Source organism: Danio rerio, chromosome 6 (genome assembly GCF_049306965.1).
Source record: "Danio rerio strain Tuebingen ecotype United States chromosome 6, GRCz12tu, whole genome shotgun sequence".
NCBI lineage: Eukaryota > Metazoa > Chordata > Actinopteri > Cypriniformes > Danionidae > Danio > Danio rerio.
Window position 1 is genome coordinate 44,212,542 of NC_133181.1, and position 21,218 is coordinate 44,233,759.

General features: G+C 38.0%; 1 protein-coding gene across 3 annotated transcripts in view; it reads left to right on the top strand.

The window, feature by feature from the left end:
- Window positions 1–21,218, top strand: part of srgap3 (SLIT-ROBO Rho GTPase activating protein 3) — a 207,656-nt gene that overhangs the window by 114,351 nt on the left and 72,087 nt on the right. For all 3 annotated transcript variants that reach the window (XR_012408115.1, XM_005166115.6, XM_684980.11), the window contains exons 5-6: window positions 4,476–4,661; window positions 15,815–15,943. Coding sequence is in view for 2 of the 3 variants with exons in the window: in XM_005166115.6 (XP_005166172.1) it covers window positions 4,476–4,661; window positions 15,815–15,943 (315 nt within the window). In the remaining variant the exon portion in view is untranslated. The remainder of the gene's footprint in view (window positions 1–4,475; window positions 4,662–15,814; window positions 15,944–21,218) is intronic.

Consider the following 21,218-nt stretch of genomic DNA (forward strand, 5'->3'; position numbering starts at 1 on the left):
TGTCTTTTATTTTTGCAAAAAAAATTAAACGGCATTTCCATTTTTAATTTCAGTTTCATCAAATGTTTTAAAATCAATTTATTAATGCACAATGTTACCATTTTCTACAATATTTGAGTATTTTTAAAATTGGTTTTGGCAATATGTATTATTTTTTTAAAAACCATCAATTTTTTGCAATCCAAACATTGCAAACTAATGTGGAAGCAGTGGGACATAAATAACAGTGTTACTTTCATCCCCACAGGAACTCTTGCCATTAAACCTGATTAACTGAAAAACTCAGACAATACAAACTTAAGGGTGTGTTATTGCACTAAATAACCTGTAGATTGTTCATTAGTGTGACACATGGAAAGAGAAACACAACTTGTAATAAGGAAAAAATAACCTACAATAATTTGCTTTTTGCACTTAAAAACAGAAATTTGGAGCTAACTGCGGGACACGATCCCGTAATCACATGATATTTGGCAGCTTCGTCAAGGGTTTCATGCTGAATGTGCTGTTATAGCCTGGAAAGAAAATGTTGTCAGGGCTTTGAGAAAATCACTTTGTTACTTTCATCCCACGTTACTTTCGTCCCTGCTCTCCCCTACATTTAAAACAGGACTACCTGTCTTTCTATATAATGGAAGATGCGGTGAAATGCATTTCACTCAATTTACCAACCCTCAGGCCATCAAAGATGTGACTTTTTTTTTTTTTTTTTTATCAGTACAAAATTAAAGATTTTAGGTCACTGGTGATTCATTAAATGCAAGCCAACAATTACCATGAATTTGAGAGTCCAAAAAAAAAAAAAAGCATAATGAAAGCCTGCTATTCTTACTTTCATGTTTTTTTAAGTTCTGATAACAATTGACCTGTTTTATACAGAATGAATCACCAGTTATCACAGCTTCATCTAAAATTTCACTTCATCTCCCATTAACACCTACACTTGAGTAAATTAACAGTGACTCTGCATGTTTGTGTGAACTGCCCCTTTAAATGCTTGAGGAAGAATCTCTTTCAGCATGCATAGTGCCATCATGCGGACGCACTTGATGACCTCTTCTGGAGCAAGCTGATGATCTGTGTGTGTAAAGTTAGAGGGAAATAGCCCAGTGTGTGTACATTAATGTCCGTGAACGCCAGCAGCCTGGCTGATTTAATAAGCGCTTTATTGAAAGCACAGTCAGACAGCCATCAGACAGCTATAAGGAGTGAAATAAAGCAGGGCAATGGTGCATAGAACCCCCTCCTCTTTCACTTGCTCTGCTCCATTGTTTGAGCATAGAGGATAATGGGGTTGAATTAGAGACTGGGTCGCGCTCGCCTGACATGAGGTAAAAGCGTTTGTTGCTAACACACTGTCATGCAGCGATCTCTCTTGTCGGAGTCAGCAGAATGTGTGTTTTTTGTTTCATACACACTTCCTTCAGAATCTGATTGTCCATAAGTCACCCCCTCCTTAAGCCTCCGTCATCCCAATGGTGAATGGAAGGCTTGGATTCCTGGTGGAAAGAGGCAGGATTATGGATGATTCTGCTGCCAAGTCCACACTCTTCTGCATATTCATGAGGTGGCCTGTTCTGTAGAGCTGACGGGAATACAGCTGATGCTCTGCCACTGAGAAATGCACAGCTTCATTTTTTTTTTTTTTTGCTTTCTTTTTACACCTGGGTGTTTTAATCCAATATTCTTTCCCACTTTTTGATCACTTTCCTGATATTTGGTCTATGGATGGTTGTTTGTTTGAGCTTTCTTCTTATCTTTCATTGTAATATTCTAAAAACAAGCCCATGATATTTACCTATTATATGAACATGCCAGCTTCTGTGTTTGCTCTTCCTAACCTTCGACCACCAACCGTTCCACAATGCGCCGGCTCCTTATAGTTCCCTCTGCAAGTGGAAGGCCTGCAGAAGGATGGTCTCATGTTGCTCCTTAGGGCTGGACCCGGCTGGGTTCTGTGGGATAAAACCTGGCCACCAGGTGAGCCGCCACCCCAGTATCTTGGGGTGTTGTTCACGAGTGGGGTAAGGGTGAGATTGACAGGTGGATCAGTCCAGCAGCCACAGTAATGCGGTCAATGTACCGGTCTGTTGTGGTAAAGAAGGAGCTGAGCCGAAAGGGTAAAGCTCTCGATTTACCGGTCAATCTACGTTCCTACCCTCAACTATGGTCATGAGCTTTGAGTCATGACTGAAAGGAAAACAAGTGGCCGAGAGGAGCTCGGAGTAGAGCCGCTGCTTGTCCACATCAAGAGAAGCCAGCTGAGGTGGGTCAGGCATCTGTTTCGAATGCCTCCTGGATGCCTACCTAGAGAGGTGTTTCACCCAAGGTAGTCTATCACCCAGGAGAAGCTCGGAGTAGAGCCACTGCTCCTCCACATCAAGAGAAGCTAGCTGAGGTGACTCAGGCATCTAAATCGTATGCTTCCTGGATGCCTACCTAGAGAGGTGTTCCACCTAAGGTAGTCTATCACCCAGGAGAAGCTCGGCGTAGAGCCGCTGCTCCTCCACATCAAGAGAAGCCAGCCGAGGTGGCTCTAACATCTGTTTCGGATGCCTCCTGGATGCCTATCTAGGTAGGTGTTCCACCCGAGGTAGTCTATCACCTGGGAGAAGCTCGGAGTAGAGCCACTGCTCCTCCACATCAAGAGGATCCAGCTGAGGTGGCTCAGACATCTGTTTCGGATGCCTCCTGGATGCCTACCAACAGAAGTGTTCCACCTGAGGTAGTCTATCACCCAGGAGAAGCTCGGAGTAGAGCTGCTACTCTTCCACGTCAAGAAGATCCAGCTGAGGTGGCTCAGACATCTGTTCCGGATGCCTCCTGGGTGCCTACCTAGGGAGGTGTTCCAGGCATGTCCTAGGAGACCTCGGGGAAGACCCAAGACACGCTGGAGGGACTATGTCTCTCTGCTGTCCTGGGAACGCCTCTTGATCCCCCGGAGGAGCTGGAGGAAATGTCTGGGGAGAGGGAAGTCTGGGGTTCTCTCCTGAGACTACTGCCCCCGTGACCCGGCCCTGGATAAGTGGAAGAAAATGAATAAATGAATGAATGAATGAACATGTCACTTACTTTCATGTGTTTTGGGAGTACTTGATGAATTCATGTGTTGTAATTCCAGCAGCTCTAATCTGTGCATGAAGCTGAGGTGTCTCACATGATAAACCAGATGCGTTGCCATGGATATATATAAAGGGATGCATTCTAAATAATGGTCCCATTTTTGCACCGGGCTCAGCTGAAGAATTTAAAATGTACAGGTACACATGAAAGGGTCAAATTAATGATCAGTCATGGCAATTAGTAAAAAGTGCTGTACAAAAGTACAAACAAATTTAGGCAATGAAACTACAACTATACTGTATCAACACACATGTAAAAGCTAAAGAATAAAAATAGGTTTTAAGTCTAAATTTAAAAGGCCCAGAGAACGAGCAGATTTCAAATGATAGGGGAGACCATTCCAGAGTTTGGAACCAACCACAGAAAAAAAAACAGATCACTCTTAATTTTAAAATAACAAGAAATGTAACTTGGTTCACAACCAGATAATACATTAATTGTAATAACATGGACTATGAAGTCTACTCCTAGTTTAGGGGTTCACGAAACCCTGGAGTATTTTATTTTAACAGAGTTGTGTGTGTTGAGCATCAATGACTGACCCAATGACTGAGTGAGACCACGTCCATGCATGGCACGCAGTAGGCTATTTAACTGTTTATGAAGGGTTGTATGTGTTTGTTTCCATAATCCACTGGGTTTGTTGCATGTTTTTCCCAACAATGCTGTGGGGTTCGGACTTCAGCACAAGACCGGCCAAGCTGAGGGAAGGGATGGCACGCGCTTATTACATCAGAAGCCACGCCATGGTGGTTCGCGCGCTGAACGTCCGAGCATAACATTTGTGTATATGTGGGTACAGCCAGTGTTGTCGTTTGTTCTGTTTTACAGGAGGAGAGGTATTAATGGTTGTATGTGTTTAATGTTTCATGTATTATGTGTCTGTTAAGCAGACGTGAACATTTAATGTTTAAAGCATTGCCATTAAGGCGAGTTTGAAAGTATTTTTTTTTGTACTTATAAGAGACTTGTTTCATGGCCCTTCAACAGAAAGCCATTGGAGGAATGATAAAACTTTCTGCAGCATTCTGAGCAGCTTGCAATTGTAATAATGAAGATTGAGAAATCTCAGAATAAAGAGATTTACAGTAATCCAGTCTAGAAGTAACAAGTGCTTGAATATCCAACTTTCTCAAGAGATGCTTCAACCTTGCTATAGATCGCAAATGATAAAAATATAGCTGTAATTAAATCACTTATCTGTTTATCAAACAATAAAAAATGGTGTGAGTCAGGATTTATTGACCAATCAGGTTTTAGCATGGGTGTGGCTATAAGGTGAAAATCGTCATTCAAAATCTCACTTGCCACTTTCACAGTTTACCCATTTTTCTTTTCTGTCGCCCCCACAGGTGATGAAGACGTATCACATGTACCACACAGAGAGCATCAGCGCCGAGAGCAAACTGAAGGATGCTGAGAAACAAGAAGAGAAGCAATTTAGCAAATCTGGAGACCTGAATGTCAACCTCCTGCGCCATGAGGACAGACCTCAGCGCCGCAGCTCGGTTCGGAAGATCGAGAAAATGAAGGAGAAGGTGAGATTACACTGCTGAGCTCATAATGCTCAGCGGAGAGACTCATAATGCCAGCTTGTTTTTATTAAGGCTAGATATTGCAGGCCAAAATACAGTTGTTGTTTTTTCATGGACCTGTCAAATTTGAGATTTTGGGCTTTATGGCTTTTCAAAGGTTTTTTTTCAGTCTAGTGTATAGAAAACTAAAAAAAAAATAAAAATAAATAATAATAATAATAAAAGTCAAAAATCTCCAATTAACTTCATATCTGTATTCTGTAGGTTTTTAAGAGGGATTTGTACATATATAATTAATCTGATTTTCTACAAAATTATATTCTGTTAAACATTTAAAAATATATATATATTATTCTTATGTTCTTATTGTCTGAATTTTGGACTGATAAAACAAGATTTCCAAATCTCTTTGGATAAAATCTTTGAATCTATTATTTTTAAGAAAATGAAACAAGAATCTTGAACCTGGATTCATCCAGTTCTTTTTTGTCCAACAGACCATTTTGAGGGATGTAAACAAAAACAATGGTCCCGATGTGTTTCCTGTTTTACATTTTTCATTTCTATAGCTTCTACGAATCCAAAAAAAAAAAAAAAAACACATCGATAAACAATGGCATGATAGCTGTTTTAACATTGTTATGCTTGTATTGCCTGTTGTTACAGTTATGAAGTAGTTTGATAACAAGTAGGAAATGTTCATGGGCCAATAGCATCTCCACAATGAAATGGTCTATAAATTAATTTAAATTAACATATATTTAACAAAGAAATGCATTATTTGTAAATTTAAATCACATTTTAGAGATCTAAAAATTATGGGTGGGCATAGATAATTTTTTTATCTAGATTAATCTCACTTTAATCTTGGAATTAAACTAGATTGATTTAGATTAAAATGGCTCATTTGAATTCTGCCAAAGGCATTCAGAATATGTGTGCTACCCAAATAATGACTAAATATAGGTCTTTGAGAACGGGTTTCTCAAGCCAGGTGGTGCATTAGACCGGTGGGTCATCTCTGGTTTCCAAAATGAATCACAAACTGCTTGAGAAACTGTTCTACTATTCTTTTCTTTTTATTTTGCGTGCGTTATTAAATTCCAGAGCACTCTCACCAGTCTTTACTCCTTATTTATGTCTAATACCCCAGTTTGTCACAGGGGGCATGAATGAAATGTTTATGAGTGAAAGTGAAACTGCCGAACTGCAGTCAAAGTCACCCAAAATTACAGAAATCTCTTACATGAAAGCACATCACATAAACACCTTATTTACATTATTGTCTATTAAGGCAAATAAGGAGATTACATATGTCCATGTAAGTGTAGTCAGTAGTGTCTTCAAAGTAAGTGAAAGATCCAGAAGGGTATCCTGCTAGTTTGATTCAGAAGAGCACTTTTTTGTCAGACGGCTCACCGCTCAGGTATATATCCGCTTAATAGTCATCATAGCCTGCGTAGAATAGACCAAGTTCCCAACCCAACTTTTGAGAATAGATCAACGGCGATATTTATTTTATTGCGCAATTAGAGTCTCGCGTTAACCCAGCATGTTAACACCCATAACGGCCCACTACTACTAAAAATACAAATTAAATGAGCAATTTTTAATCTAATCAATCAGCTGGGAAAGTATGGTGACAACTGTCAGGTATTTTTTTTCCCAATTGCCCTCATCCTTCCACTGCATCCAGGACTATTGCAGCCTATAACCACAATTTATTCCATCTCTCAACACTCTCAAGGGGCCCCGTGACCCTTTAAGAGAAAGATTACATTATTTCAAGTGCTATATTTTATATGTGCACAAAGGAGGACAGAGCTGGCAGTTTGTTGCTCCTTGACTTACTCAAAAAGCCACTGTGGTAGGAAGTGAAAGCCCTTTCTTGGATTGAATCATCATAACTGATGCTCTAAATAGTCTTTTTATCCAAAGCGATTTTTCTCTCTTATTAGAAAGAAAATGCTCCTGGAGGGACCTTGGGTTAAGTGTCCTTGTTCTTGGTTAAGTGCTCTTGGGCACAATGGCAATGCATCTTTGCGATGATGAAACTAGAAATTTTCTGATTGCGATCCATGAGTTTTGATTTATAGTAAATGCTGCTGCACACAGACTCAATTCTGTAGGTTTGTGTTGCTTATAACATGCATTTGAGAGAGCAAATTGTGCCGGGTTTCAAAACTTGTGATAGAAGTTTTTTTGATAGCTTTACTTTAAGTTAGGTCTAAACATAGGTCTCTTAGTGAAGTGTAGAATAATATTAATATTTGTATTATTTGGTCACACTTTACAATAAGGTTCATTAGTTAATGTTTATTAATGCATTTACTAACATGAACAAACAATGAACAATACATCTACTACTGTATTTGTTTATGTTAGTTAATGTTAGTTAATGAAAATAGAGTTGTTCATTGTTAGTTCATGTTAACTCATGGTCCATTAACTAATGTAAACAAGCATGGACTTGGATGTTAATAATGCATTAGTAAATGTTCAATTATGATTAATAAATGCTGTACATGTGTTGTTCATGATTAGTTCATGTTAGTAAACGCATTAACTAATGAACCTTATTGTAAAGTGTTACCTATTATTTTTTAATGCCATTATAGGTGTATTGTTGATATATACGGAGATTGGTGACCCCTGCTCTAATTGGTCAGTAGGTCCAGTGTGTTCTGATTGGTTAACCACCTAGTGCACATTGAAGGAAACATCACACAGGAGGCAGGATTAATGTACATTTTTAGGCTTCATGATGTCACAAAAACAGCCATTTGTTGTGGGTCTTAAAAAGTGAATTGAATTGAATTTTGAATTGAAAAGATCTCCCTTTGCATTGAACTTTGAGCACCATATCTTTTTGCTTATGCTCAAACGGCAACATTACACACTAAAGTGAAATAAAAAATTCAATCATACTCAAGGACCCCTTTAAAGGCAGTGCAGGCGCTAAGCTTTGAATGGACGTGACGGATGGGTTTATAGAAATGAATGTAGGCTCGGCTTTATCTAAGAATGGACAATGAGGTCAGTGAGACTGTAGACAGCCTGGAGACTGAATGGCTGACTACTCATACAAACCAGATTCAACATTTCAGGTCAGCGACTCCAGCTCTAAATCATCCAGTTCATGCTAATTCATAGTGCTAGTGCTGTCAACTCAAAACAAATGCAAACTTCGTGCGACTCCATACAGAAAATATATCTAAAACATATATACATAAATATACATGAGTGCGATTTGTGATTTGTCATGCGAATGAATTGTATTTGGTTTGCTAGCCTGCACATTTGCTCTCTGTGTTTCTGTGTTTCTCTCTCTCTCTCTCTCTCTCTCTCTCTCTCTCTCTCTCTCTCTCTCTCTCTCTCTCTCTCTCTCTCTCTCTCTCTCTCTTTCTCTCGCTCTTTGCAGTGTGTAGAGATATTGGCATGAAAGCCACTGAGCTTCACACTATTTATAACCGGTGTAGCCATGGATGCTGTGTGTGTTTCCCTGCAGTCTGACCTGATTCTGCAGACTAGCAGACTCCAGCACAGTCATCTCAGCTCACCTGATCAAGCCTCAGTGGGCTTTGCTCAACTATCACTTACTATTGTGGAGGCTGAGCATGTGGAAAAAAAGTTTCACTGTTAAAATTTCAGGTGTAAAAAAAGAGGTTTGCAGTAATATATTGTCTACGTGTGTATCATTTGAATAAAAAGAAAAAAAAAGTGAATTTTACAAAATGTTTACTAAAGATGAGCATGCAATTTAGAGAAATGATTACAGTAAAATACAATTGTTTTTATTTTAGAGCTATAAATGTGAATATCACAATGCAAATAATAAAAACAACAAAATAAGTTGATTTTTTTAATCTAAAAAATATTTTTTAATTCATAAAAATTCATTTATTAATTTTCTTTTCGGCTTAGTTCCTTTAATAATCAGGGGTCACCACAGCGGAATGAACCGCCAACTTATCCAGCTTATGTTTTTTACGCAGCAAATGCCCTTCTTTCCGCAACCCAACACTGGGAAGCACCCACACACTCTTGCATACACTCATACACTACGGTCAATTTAGCTTATTCAATTCACCTATACTGCATGTCTTGCATGGGGAAACCAGAGCACCCAGAGATGCCAACTGACCAGCAGGGGCTCAAACCAGTGACCTTCTTGCTGTGAGGCAATTGTGCTACCCACTGCGTCACTGTGATGCCCGACAAAAGCAGTTGATTTTATGAAATTTATTCAGACGCTATAATTATTACAGATCATTTTTGTAACTTACAAGAGTAACACTTAACTATAAGGTGGTATTAGTTAACCCTCCTGTTGTGTTCACATCCCGCCGCTTACTTTAGTGTTCCCGGTCAAAATTGACCGGTCGGTTTTAACTGCTCTTATATTAGCACAAAAATAATTTTTCTCCACCAAATTTGTATTGAACATTCTTTAGCTCTGAACAATGTCTCAAAGTAGTGTTTAACATGAATTTACAGAATTAGACATAAAACAACTGCAATGAAAATAAAAATATTTGCTGAAAATATATTACAAAAAAAAAATAAAATTTGACCAAAGAAATAGAAATTTTAATCCATCTGAATGATTTATCTACCAGCCAAGCACAAACAAAATGCTATCCTTTCCTGTGTTCTAAGTGATCGAATTATCAGTCCTTTAGGTGTAATAAAATAGGAAATGTGACTTAGGGTATATATATGGTGAGCATGGACACAGAACTAGCACTAGTTAGTTATACTTTGGTCATTTTTGAGCAAGATAATAACAGTCTAATATAATAAAATAGTTGTTGCTAAGCTAAAAGTGCTCCTGCTAGACTCAGAGATTGGCTGAGCGAAGAAAGAAAGAAAGAAAGAAAGAAAGGGAATAAGACTCCTTCTCTGTGCTTTTTTCTAGAGAGATAGAAATAAATAAATAAACAAAAAGCATACAATAGAAAAAAGAAAGACAAACATAGATGGATTCACATAACAGACACCTGTCTAGTCTGTGTGAAGATATGATACACTGTTTTATCAGGAAGCTGATTCACGTTGGAGGATTCAACACTTTTATGGCAATTCATAACTCATTGGTTTAGTAGCTAATCCATATGAATTTGTACCATCTCATTCATCCAGTTTTGTACAGTTTGCTTATCCCCAATGACGATTGGGTTTAGGGGTGGGGTTGGGTGCCACGCCTCACTAAAAAGTGTACAGATTTTTTAACAATCGTGCAATTAGCTACTAAATTGACAAAACGTAAAATAGTTATGTTTCCTTGTGATCAGGTTGGAGGATCAGCACATAAGTGCATAAAAGAGATGTCTACCTGCAAAAGACATTGCTCAGTGTGGGTGAGTGAGTGAGTTGGGGTAGTGTGTGTGGGGATGTTTTCTGTCAGATGAATGAATATAGCCTGTATACCCATTCATTTCCTATGGCATTCACGTTTGACCGGGAACACCACAGGTGTAACAAGCTTGATTAAAAAACTCAAAATTCAATGAAAGAGGTGATCATCACTTTTATATGTTCAAATGCATGGTGTGGAGGATGTCATAAGTTCTTAATGCAATCAGATGTAAAACACAATATTTATGAGTAATTTAAGTTGTTAATGACCTGAACACAACAGGAAGGTTAAAGGGCACCTGTTTTACCCCTTTTTCAAGATTGAAGATAAGCCTTTTTTGTCTCCATATTTTGTCTGTAAAGTTTCAGCTCAAAACATCCACCAGACTATTTATTTTCCCTTTCAGAAGTTTGTAATTCTCAGCTTTGAGCATCTTGTAGCTGTTTTTGTGGCCTGTGCCTTTAATTCTAGTTCTCCTTGCCCACCGTTCAGAGTGTGCCTCAATCTCCGCTTCAGCTGCGTAAGATAAACAGCACAGTGACAGACATGAAGGAAGCAGATCTCGCGTAATGTTTGTGAGAAATACTACAGTAAGAACTTTCCCAATGATTATTTGATATATGTTTGAGGTGGAGTTAATTCAAGCCTTTCAATGAGTCACACCCAATATGCATACAAAGTTCATGCATGCACACACACACACACACACACACACACACACACACACACACACACACACACACACACGCGCACACACACACACACACACACACACACATTTAATTTTGCACTGTTTTTGCATGCAAATGTGACAGGACGCACATTAATATCCACTGCTGGTTGGATATCCATTATGTTAATGTACAAAATAAACCTGATTTAACGTCAAAAAACTGGGATCAAAGCTTCTTCTTTCATAATTGTACTGACCTGCAGCTGTGGTGATAAAGTAAAGACAGTAAAATTGCTGAAACGTTTCAAACTTGTAAAACTCATTGTTGATCACATTTGATTATGATTAATGATCACAGAGAGCTGAAAAGATCTTTTAATCTCAGTTGCTTTGCAATAATTTTGCATGTTACTAAAGAGAAATGTTAATATGCAGCTGTCAGTCAATTCGATGGGCGGGGAAACAGCACTCTTACATCATGTTGCGGTAGGATTAGGATCCTATTTTTAACATCAGGGAGTTTTAAAAAGAGACTTATTGTGTTTATATCACCCCAATTTGACAGTGAACACATTATTTCTTACTAAAGATGTATTTTTTATCATAGGTCCCCCTTGATGTTAATTATAACGAACACCAACAAACGATAAACAATACATTTATTACAGTATTTATTCAGTTTTGTTAATGTAAGTCCATGTTAACTTACATTGCATAAACAATGCTTAACAAACATGATTTTTGATTTTAATAATGCATTAGTTAATGTTGATCTTTGATTATTAGTAAATGCTGTACAAGTATTGTTCATTATTAGTTCATGTAAGTAAATACGTTAACTATTATCAACTAATGACAAAATATTATAAAGTTAGACCAAGATTACTATAATACAAACCCGGCTAATCATTGTTATTCAGTGCTGATATGATTAAAACTCATTGGTGAGACATTTTGATCTGTGTTGCCTTGACAATAAGAATTCACAGCTCTTTAATGTCTGCATAAAATCATAAAATGTTCTCTTCTTATTTTGAAATGTGTATTTTCAGAGTTCACACTTAGATACTGCTTGACACTATTAGAAGGTTTGGCATGCTGTTCTAGGAAAGAACCCTGAGCTCGGAGATAATTGAGCCCAGGGCTCCCACCTGGTTAATTAGCATATAAGGGGGTTCGAGATCGGGTAGGTCTCGAGAGCTCCCCCTGGTAAAGGAGTAAAAAGAGGAGATTGGTTTGGGTTGGGGAATGGGGGGGGGTCGGTAGGCTTGGATCAGTCTGATTTGATTATTGCTAATTACGGATAAGAGACCAGCTGCGATCAATCATATCACATGCTTCTCTCGAAATTAGTTTGTAAAGTTTCACATAGTAGTGCTTTCTATAAACGATGTGCACTTCATTTTGTGAAATAATAATAATATTTATTCGCTCTTATAATATTTAATCAAATACCATAACCTTCCCCCCTTCCTCGAAGCGACTTTTCTTCACTACTGATCACATGGAATCAGGGTGTGTCTCATTCTGCCTTTATCTATTCATTAATCTTCATTCATTTTGTGAGCAATGCCACTTCCAATCAGTTCCCAAAGGACGAAATCATCCACCACCCTACATTTCATTCTCATTTCAGGACCATTTCAAGTGGTTGAACTTCACGATAGAGGAAAAACTAAAAATCTTTACTTTTGTTTTTATGGCATCTTTAAATAACGCTCTGCTCATATATTCCTTTCTTTTATAATGTACTTAATGCATAAAAGTGATGGTTTAATCAACTCATTTGATCAGCGTTTTTTCCCCTACATGTTCTAATCACTGGTGTTTGTTCTTCATTTAAGGATTTTGTTTTGTCAATACAATCATGTCGCAGTCAGCTGTTATTAATGGGACTTGAGCATCTGTCTGCTTTGAGTGCTCAAGCTTTTTGATGAAAAATTCAGCAGGATCCAGCTGGAGCTCACAAACAGATGAGACTCGCTCTGTAGGTCTTGTTTTAGTGCATCCAAAAATCTCATGTGGCCCAGATGATTATTCATTCCCTCAGAATATCACAAAAACAGTAGTAAAGGAGACAACATGAAATTACTTAATCATTTGTTTTAATTTTTCATTTAATTTGCTAAAGTTTTCTTAAAATAGAAATTTTAATATCAATCAATTAATAATGGAAACTATTTGTTTTGAATTATTAAAATAACACAGTAACAAAGATAACACAAATTTATGTATATATAAAAAGAAGAACAAACAAAAGCCTTTACTGTGAGATGGCTATATTCAAGGAAAAGTTTTTAGTTTTTTTTTTTTTTTTTTTAATTTAGCTCAAAATACCAGCATTTTATCTTTGTCATCATTATTAAAATTAAAAACAGAATTAATTTTTTTTTTTCCCATACAATTAAAACTGCGGTTCGTTCCGCTGTGGCGACTTCTGATTAATAAAGGGACTAAGCAGAAAATGAATAAACTAATAAATTAAAGCTGTTTTTTTTAATTAGAGAATCATTCAAAATGTAAGCTTTTATTTAATTATTTCTTTGGAAAATAAATTAAATTCAGAGATTGAAACAAATACTTGTAAGTCTTCCTTTAAATATAAATAAGTCATATATATATATATATATATATATATATATATATATATATATATATATATATATATATATATATAAACAAAATCAAAATCTCAAATTGTGCATGTTGAGTTGAAAACATAGCTGACCAGAAGTCACAGTCATAATATTTGTAGAGTCACTGCAGTTTTTTACCATAATGGAGTGAAAGTCTATCATTGTTTTTCATCCTTTCATCTTTAATCCCAAATAGATCAAAATGAATACATTTTCCAAACAGCGCTATTCAAATCATCTTGTAATATTGTATGTATATGTATATAGCGGGGAAAACTAAATATTACCATGTCAGATTCTTTCAAATTTCGTGCAATCCTAGCTGTGAAAACATACCTTTGTGTAGGGCCAGACACAATCTGCAGACATTTTTTTTGTTATTTCTGCGGAAAATTTTAATACAAATCTGCGGATTTATGCAGTATGATTTTGTATCAGTATTATAACTAAAAACTTAATTTTTAAAAAATAAAAAGTAATACCTTTTTAACTTTTATTTAATGTTTACAATGCAAATTCAATTAGATCCACTTTATTTTGTAAATAAAGCAAGACTCTCATTTAATATATCTACTAAAAGACAGAAAATATTTCTTTACAATCTATATTGTAAATAAAATATATAAATTTTTCATATTAGTCAATAATTATGCTGACATTAATTTAAAACTGAATAAATATAAATTTACACACATTTACTCAAGTAAATAAGCATAATCAATGATTGACTAAAATCTGCGGGAATCTGCGGAGTTCTGTGCGCGCAGATTTCGTGTGGGCCTAGCTATGTCTTATTACAACATTAGAAAAAAATTGTATTCATTGTTAGTTAGGGCTGTGCGATTTGGGGAAAATATCAAATTGTGATTTTATTATTTTTTTTAAGTTGAGATTGCAATTGTGATTTTATTTGCAACTTAGTTTTGTAGTTTGCTCTTAAAAATGACCTGTTTTTGTTTGGTGTCTGTGACTTTGAAACCAAAATATTCCCAGGCTAAAAATGCAGTTTTCCTTTGATATTAATTTGTCTGTTAATGCGTCTGAAGCAGTAGATGCCATAATCCAACTTTTCAGCGCTTTCCTGTGCTCTTTTATTTAATTTTTTTTTTTTGTGTGTGTGTGTGTGGGTGTAGTTTGACTGTAATTCTGATTGGGCAGAAAGAAAATGTGCTCACTCAATTGGCTAGTAAGACTGTCGGGCATTTGCTTGGGGTGGTGGAAATTTAATAACACATATGAGCAATTCCATGTCAACCTTGCCATGAAAAAAATTAAGTCACCAAAGTCAAACAAGTTCCAATTTCACAGCCGTCACATCAGTCACATCCATGAAGGAGAGACGTCATATTCATAACAAAGCTTTTTCCTCATACATGCAAAAATGTCAAATCGTCACCTTAGAATATAGGTTCTATCTGACATCTTTGTCAAAATTGAGTTATTGACATATTCTTATTAAATGACAACATATTTACATTATGGGATGTTTTTTTATAAGTTGTTTACATTTTAAGATTTTTATTAAAAACAGCAAATGTTACACACATACTGTTTGCTATGGAATGCAAAATCTTTGAAGCTCAATATCTCAAAATCATTCAGAATGCAGATACAACCTTATAATTCCAGGTGATGAAATAAAATAAAATAAAATCAATCATGTTTGTTCTATAGTGAGCCGACTCTTCTTTTGATTAGCATCATTTCTTTTGGGTTTTGCAGTTAAATTCACAGAATTTCTGCAAAGTAAGAGACTGTAAACTCACTTACTTTTTTGGTCCCATCCATAATGCATATTAATTTTCCTTATTTAAAATATAAAACATGTTTACAGATTGATATTTCTCTGATCGCACAATTCTGTGGTTAGTTCTTTTGAAAAGTATAAACAGATGTTTCAATATAAATTTTAAATGTACTTTCTCTGTGAATTTATGTTTTGAGATTTCACTGTAAATGTCACATCCATAACGCTGGAGTTGCTCATAGATATTTCATATCGCAGCCTCTTGCGATTAACTAATCGCAACGTTTCAAATTGCGATTGCGATTTGATTTTGATTAATCTCACAGCCCTATTGTTAGTTCATTATACTTAATGCATTTACAAATATAAAAGAATTGAACTTTATTGTATTGTTTCATGTTTTAAACGATCTTAAAGTTATTTAAATTGCACTGATTTGGTCAAATTTGCATTTTGGGCTTTGTGAAATAGACTTGGATTTTCTTTTATACATAATATCAATGTCTGCACTGCTTTTACTGTAACTTGCACTGAAATATGTGAAAAATGTTTAAATTTAGTATTGTGGTTCATTTTAGGAGTCAATAAATTGTATTTCAATTGAATTTAAAGTGTATTATTAAGATTATTTCATAAATTACATTACTGTGTTGCTTTCTAAACACATTTTGTTTATAACTATTAATAAAAGCAGCGACTTGTAATCAAAACCAATTTCTTCTCTTTGTTTTCTTCTTCCAGAGGCAAGCCAAGTACTCCGAGAACAAACTGAAATGCACGAAAGCCCGCAATGACTACTTATTGAACCTGGCAGCCACCAACGCAGTGGTAGCAAAATATTACATCCACGACGTCTCGGATATGATTGATGTGAGTATATGCACAATGAGCCATGCATTTGTTTGCATGTATCAGCTGGGATTTCTGCAGTTGAGTTCGCAAAGGCTCGGCTCCATCTGTTTTTCTTTGCGTTGCGGGTGAAGTGTCTCCTTGTTAATATGGTTTGCCTCATTTCTTTTCTATAAGTGTTTGCCTTGCATTTGTTAGAATGCCATTTTTAGTGGATTGGATTTGCGTACTGATTTCATTCCTCGCTCCCTCTGGTGTTTGTGTTTTTATTGAATTATTAATCACCGTTACTGTAACCTTCTAATCTGTTTTGCTGCATCACAAAGGAAGATTAAGACTATTATTATGCCAAAGCAGAATGATTTTTGTGTGTGTGTGTCAGATCTATAACAGGAAAATAGAATTAGCAGCCTAATTGCGCATAAACCCTTTTTACTACATTTAATTCGCAGCATATTGTTGCATATGTGACAACAGGCTGTCAGTCGCAGGGGTATCATCCTATCAAATATGTGCTGAGAGCAGATTTGTTATGTGAAGTATATTGAAACATTTCTCCTGCTTCTGTGTCTCCGCTGTCTCTGTCATGTTAGCATTAGTATGGATACTGTAGATAAAACAAACCTCTGTGATTTTTGCTGACAGATGCAAAGAGTGTCACATTGCTGTCCATTGGTACACACACACTTACACTTGTACTTCCTGATAGCTATTATATTATCTATTATATATCACTTTTCAGTTGAGATGCATTCAAACTACTGCAGTCTATTCTATGAAATGAGTTTTGTTGTGGACATGTGTATGCTGTTTGAATTAATTATACACATACAGACAGAAAAGATCAAATCATTAATTTTTACTGACCACACATATTCTCAAATCATATATACATTTTGCTTGCATATAATTGCTAAATACACTGTCATCAGAACAGCTTTTAATATATATACAGTGCATCCAGAAAGTATTCACAGGGCTTCACTTTTCAACATTTTTTTATGTTACAGCCTTATTGCATAATGGATTAATGCATTTATTTCCTCAAAATTCTACACACAATATCCCATAATGACAATGTGAAAAAAGAGAAAAAAAGAGTTTTTGAAATTGTTGCAAATTTAATAAAAATAAAAAAGCTGAAAACTCACATGTACAAATATATTCTCATTAACACCACTTCCGGCAGCAACCTAGATTTCCCACATGGTCTCCCATCCAGGTACTGATCAGGCGCAGCCCTGATTAGCTTCAGTGGGTGACCTTGTGAGAGTTGCAGAGAGCTACCTGCTGGATATCTTGATATATATCTATATATTTGTATTTAATATTTAACATATTTATAACAAACTGAAAAAAGCACAAATGTTGTGGCATGCTAATAATATCTTAGAGCCCAAAACCGCCTCTGACCGCTAAGGGTTAATCCCTAAGAGAGTTAAAGGGATAGTTCACCCCAAACATTAAGAGTCTGTCATCATTTACTCATCCTCAGGTGGTTTTAAACCTTTATGAATGTCTATTTTCTGTTAAACATGACAAAAGATTTTTTCATTTTTTTTGTTGTAAACCTGTCGTCATAGTGCTAATAAAACACAATTGAGGTCAGTGGTTATCAGTTTTCAGCATTCTCCATAATATCTATCTTTGTGTAGACCAGAAGAACAAAACTCAAACTTTTTTTTTCTTTTTAGGGAACTATGCCTTTAACAGTTAGATGCACTATGCATAAAGGGCTCTCCGTTGACAGAGTGCAGGTTTACTTTTAAAACCACTAATTGCTAAAAACCACCAAACCAAAACTCTCAAAACCACCCACACCCACCATTGGGTATATAGAAATTCATGTGGTGCTTGAGGTCTGTCGTGGTGAATTAGGATGCCAGGTTACCTTATTCTTTGCCAAGTGTGTCAGGGTTTTTGGTTAATTTCTCATGTAATGTTTTTTATTCGCCACTAGATGTCGCCATTTCAACTTTTCTTTTTTGGTTACCTGTAATCACCGAGATCAGTTTCACATGTTCCTTGTTTAGTTGTTTGTATAAAAGTAACCCTTTTTTCCTCTGTTCTTTGCTCGGTTATTGTTGACCCATGCCTGTCACCTACAGTGAGTTTTTCCTTCTTGTTGATTTAAGCTAGTCTCTTGTATCTAATATTCCTTGGAGCTTTTTTGGATTTTTTCTGTTCAGAAGTTTTTGCCTGTCTAAGTTGATGTATCTTTTGAAACCTGAAGTTTCCTCTTTTTGTTAACTGTTTTTCGTCTTCCATTTTGAAGATTGTTTTTTGTTGCTAATAAAACTCCTCAAGGAACCTGATAGTGTCTCATTGCTGGGTTCTTCAACTACCAGTGGCTCAGTGGTAAGGAGTCCACACTCACACGCCAGGGACCCGGGTTCGATCCCCGAGCCTGACAGAATAACCGAGCCAACATGAACCCAGAGACTCCAGGTTCCCAGCAGCTTCTAGCCACTGTGGCTCAGCATGAGTCCACAATTCAACGACATGAGAATGCCTTTGCCCAACAAGAAACTTTAATGGTTCAACTATCTCAGTTACTTGCAGATCTTATGGCTTCTGTTCGTCAACTCTTTGACAAGGTCCATGTTGATTCAACCCCAGCTCCAGCTGCTGCTTCGATACCTCTGCCAGAGTCCCGAGTAATCTCCCCTATGATGGAACCTCGCCTACCACCACCACAACGTTTCTCAGGTGACCCCAGTGCTTGTGATGGCTTTCTAACACAGTGTTCTCTAACTTTTGAACTGCAGCCTTCATCTTTCCCCTCAGACCGTGCCCGTATTGCATATGTCATCACCCTGTTATCTGGTAAGGCCCTCTCCTGGGCCACTGCGGTCTGGAAGGCGAAGGCACCCTTCTGTTCAAGTTACAAGGCGTTTGAACAAGAATTCAAACGGGTGTTCGATCACCCCATCAGTGGTCGGCAAGCCTCAAAAAGACTCCTAACGCTACGACAAGATACTGGCAGTGTGGCAGAATATGCCATAAAATTTAGAACAATGGCAGCTGGAAGTGGTTGGAACAATGAAGCCCTCATGGTCTGTTTTCAAAATGGGTTATCTGAGACAATCCAGGATGAACTGGCTACCCGGGAACCATCTCTGGATCTCGAGAACCTCATGGAGCAAGCCATCCGTTTGGACAATCGACTGAGGGAGAGATATTTTAACCACCCCAAGCCCTCCTTCGGGGTGCCCACTCCAGCACCTACCCCCACATCACAGGTATCTCAATTCAGTGCAGAACCTATGCAATTAGGCAGAACTCGGCTTTCCCCCACGGAGAGAGACCGCCGCATGAGGGAGCAGCTTTGTCTATACTGCGGTTTATCTGGCCATTTTCGTTCCACCTGCCCTCAGCTTTCGGGAAACGCCCAGTCCCGTACAGGCCAGGAAGGACTGTAACGGGAGTTACATGCAATAACTCTCCTTCCTCAAGTGGTCTTTTTCTCCCCATTACGCTCTCCTGGGCAGACCAACAGTCCCAATTTCAAGCCTTTGTAGACTCTGGTGCTGCTGGAAACTTTTTAGATCTCACCTTAGCAAAAACCCTCAATATCCCCAGTGAACTCCTTCCTGACCCATTAACAGTTACTGCACTAGATGGTCGACCACTTGCTCCGGGAGAGGTGACACACCTTACGTCCCAACTCTGTCTCTCCATCAATCAACATCAAGAGAGGATCTGTTTTCACCTCATCCATTCACCAGATTTTCCAGTTATCCTTGGTCACCCCTGGCTCCTTCAGCATAACCCATATATTGATTGGCCCACTAGCACAGTTTTGGGTTGGAGTCCCACATGCCAAACCACCTGTCTGAGTCAGAAATCCCTTCAACCTTCTTTCGAGTCTCAAGAACCCCTAGATCTGTCCCGAGTCCCAGCCCAGTACCACCATCTTAAAGCAGTTTTCAGTAAGAGGAGAGCTACTGTCCTACCCCCGCACCGTCCTTACGACTGTGCCATTGATCTTCTGCCAGGTTCCTGTCCCCCTAGAGGTGGAATCTTTTCCTTGTCCCTTCCTGAGCGGACTGCCATGGATCTCTACATTGAGGAATCCCTCGCAGCTGGAATCATTCGACCATCCACCTCCCCTGCGGGCGCTGGGTTTTTCTTTGTGGGGAAGAAGGATGGTGGGTTACGCCCCTGCATAGATTACAGAGGTCTCAATAAGATCACGATCCGCAATCGTTACCCTTTACCACTGATGTCCACAGCTTTTGAAATGCTGCAAGGGGCTTCCATCTTCACCAAACTTGATTTACGCAATGCTTACCACCTAGTGCGTATCAGACAAGGCGATGAATGGAAGACCGCCTTTAACACGCCCACAGGGCACTATGAATACCTGGTTATGCCCTTTGGACTGACCAACGCTCCTGCAGTTTTTCAAGCCCTGATTAATGATGTGCTCCGTGACATGCTAAATAAGTTTGTGTTTGTCTACTTGGATGACATTCTTATTTTCTCAAACTCCTTCCAAGAACATGTGCAGCATGTACACAAGGTCCTTCGTCATCTGCTAGATAACCATCTATACATCAAACCAGAGAAGTGCCAGTTTCATGTCTCCCAGGTGAAATTCCTGGGTTTTGTTATTGAACCAGGACAAATCCAGATGGACCCTCAAAAGATCCAGGCAGTGGTGGATTGGCCCTCGCCTTCCTCGGTCAAGGAGGTACAGCGGTTTTTGGGGTTTGCAAATTTTTATCGAAAATTCATTTTGAACTTCAGCACTGTGGCAGCCCCTTTATTTGCCCTCACCAAGGGGAACATGATCAGGTTTCGGTGGGGACCTGAAGCTGAAGAGGCATTCAAGATTCTTAAGAAGCGGTTCACTTCAGCACCTATCCTTCTTATCCCCAATGCTGATGAACCCTTCACTGTAGAGGTTGATGCCTCTGAGGTGGGCGTTGGAGCAGTGCTATCGCAAAGGGGTGAAGATAAAAGGCTTCATCCTTGTGCTTTTCTCTCTCACCGTCTCACCCCTACTGAGAGAAATTACCATGTGGGAGATAGGGAGCTGTTAGCCGTGAAACTGGCTCTCGAGGAATGGAGACACTGGCTCGAGGGGGCAAAACACCCATTCCAAGTTCTTACTGACCACAAGAATTTAGAATATATCCAACAGGCCAAACGACTTAATCCCCGCCAAGCACGTTGGTCTCTATTCTTTAACCGATTCCACTTCACACTCACCTATCGTCCAGGATCTAAGAATCTGAAACCTGATGCACTGTCCCGAGTTTATGTGAAGTCCCCACAAGAGGACTTTATC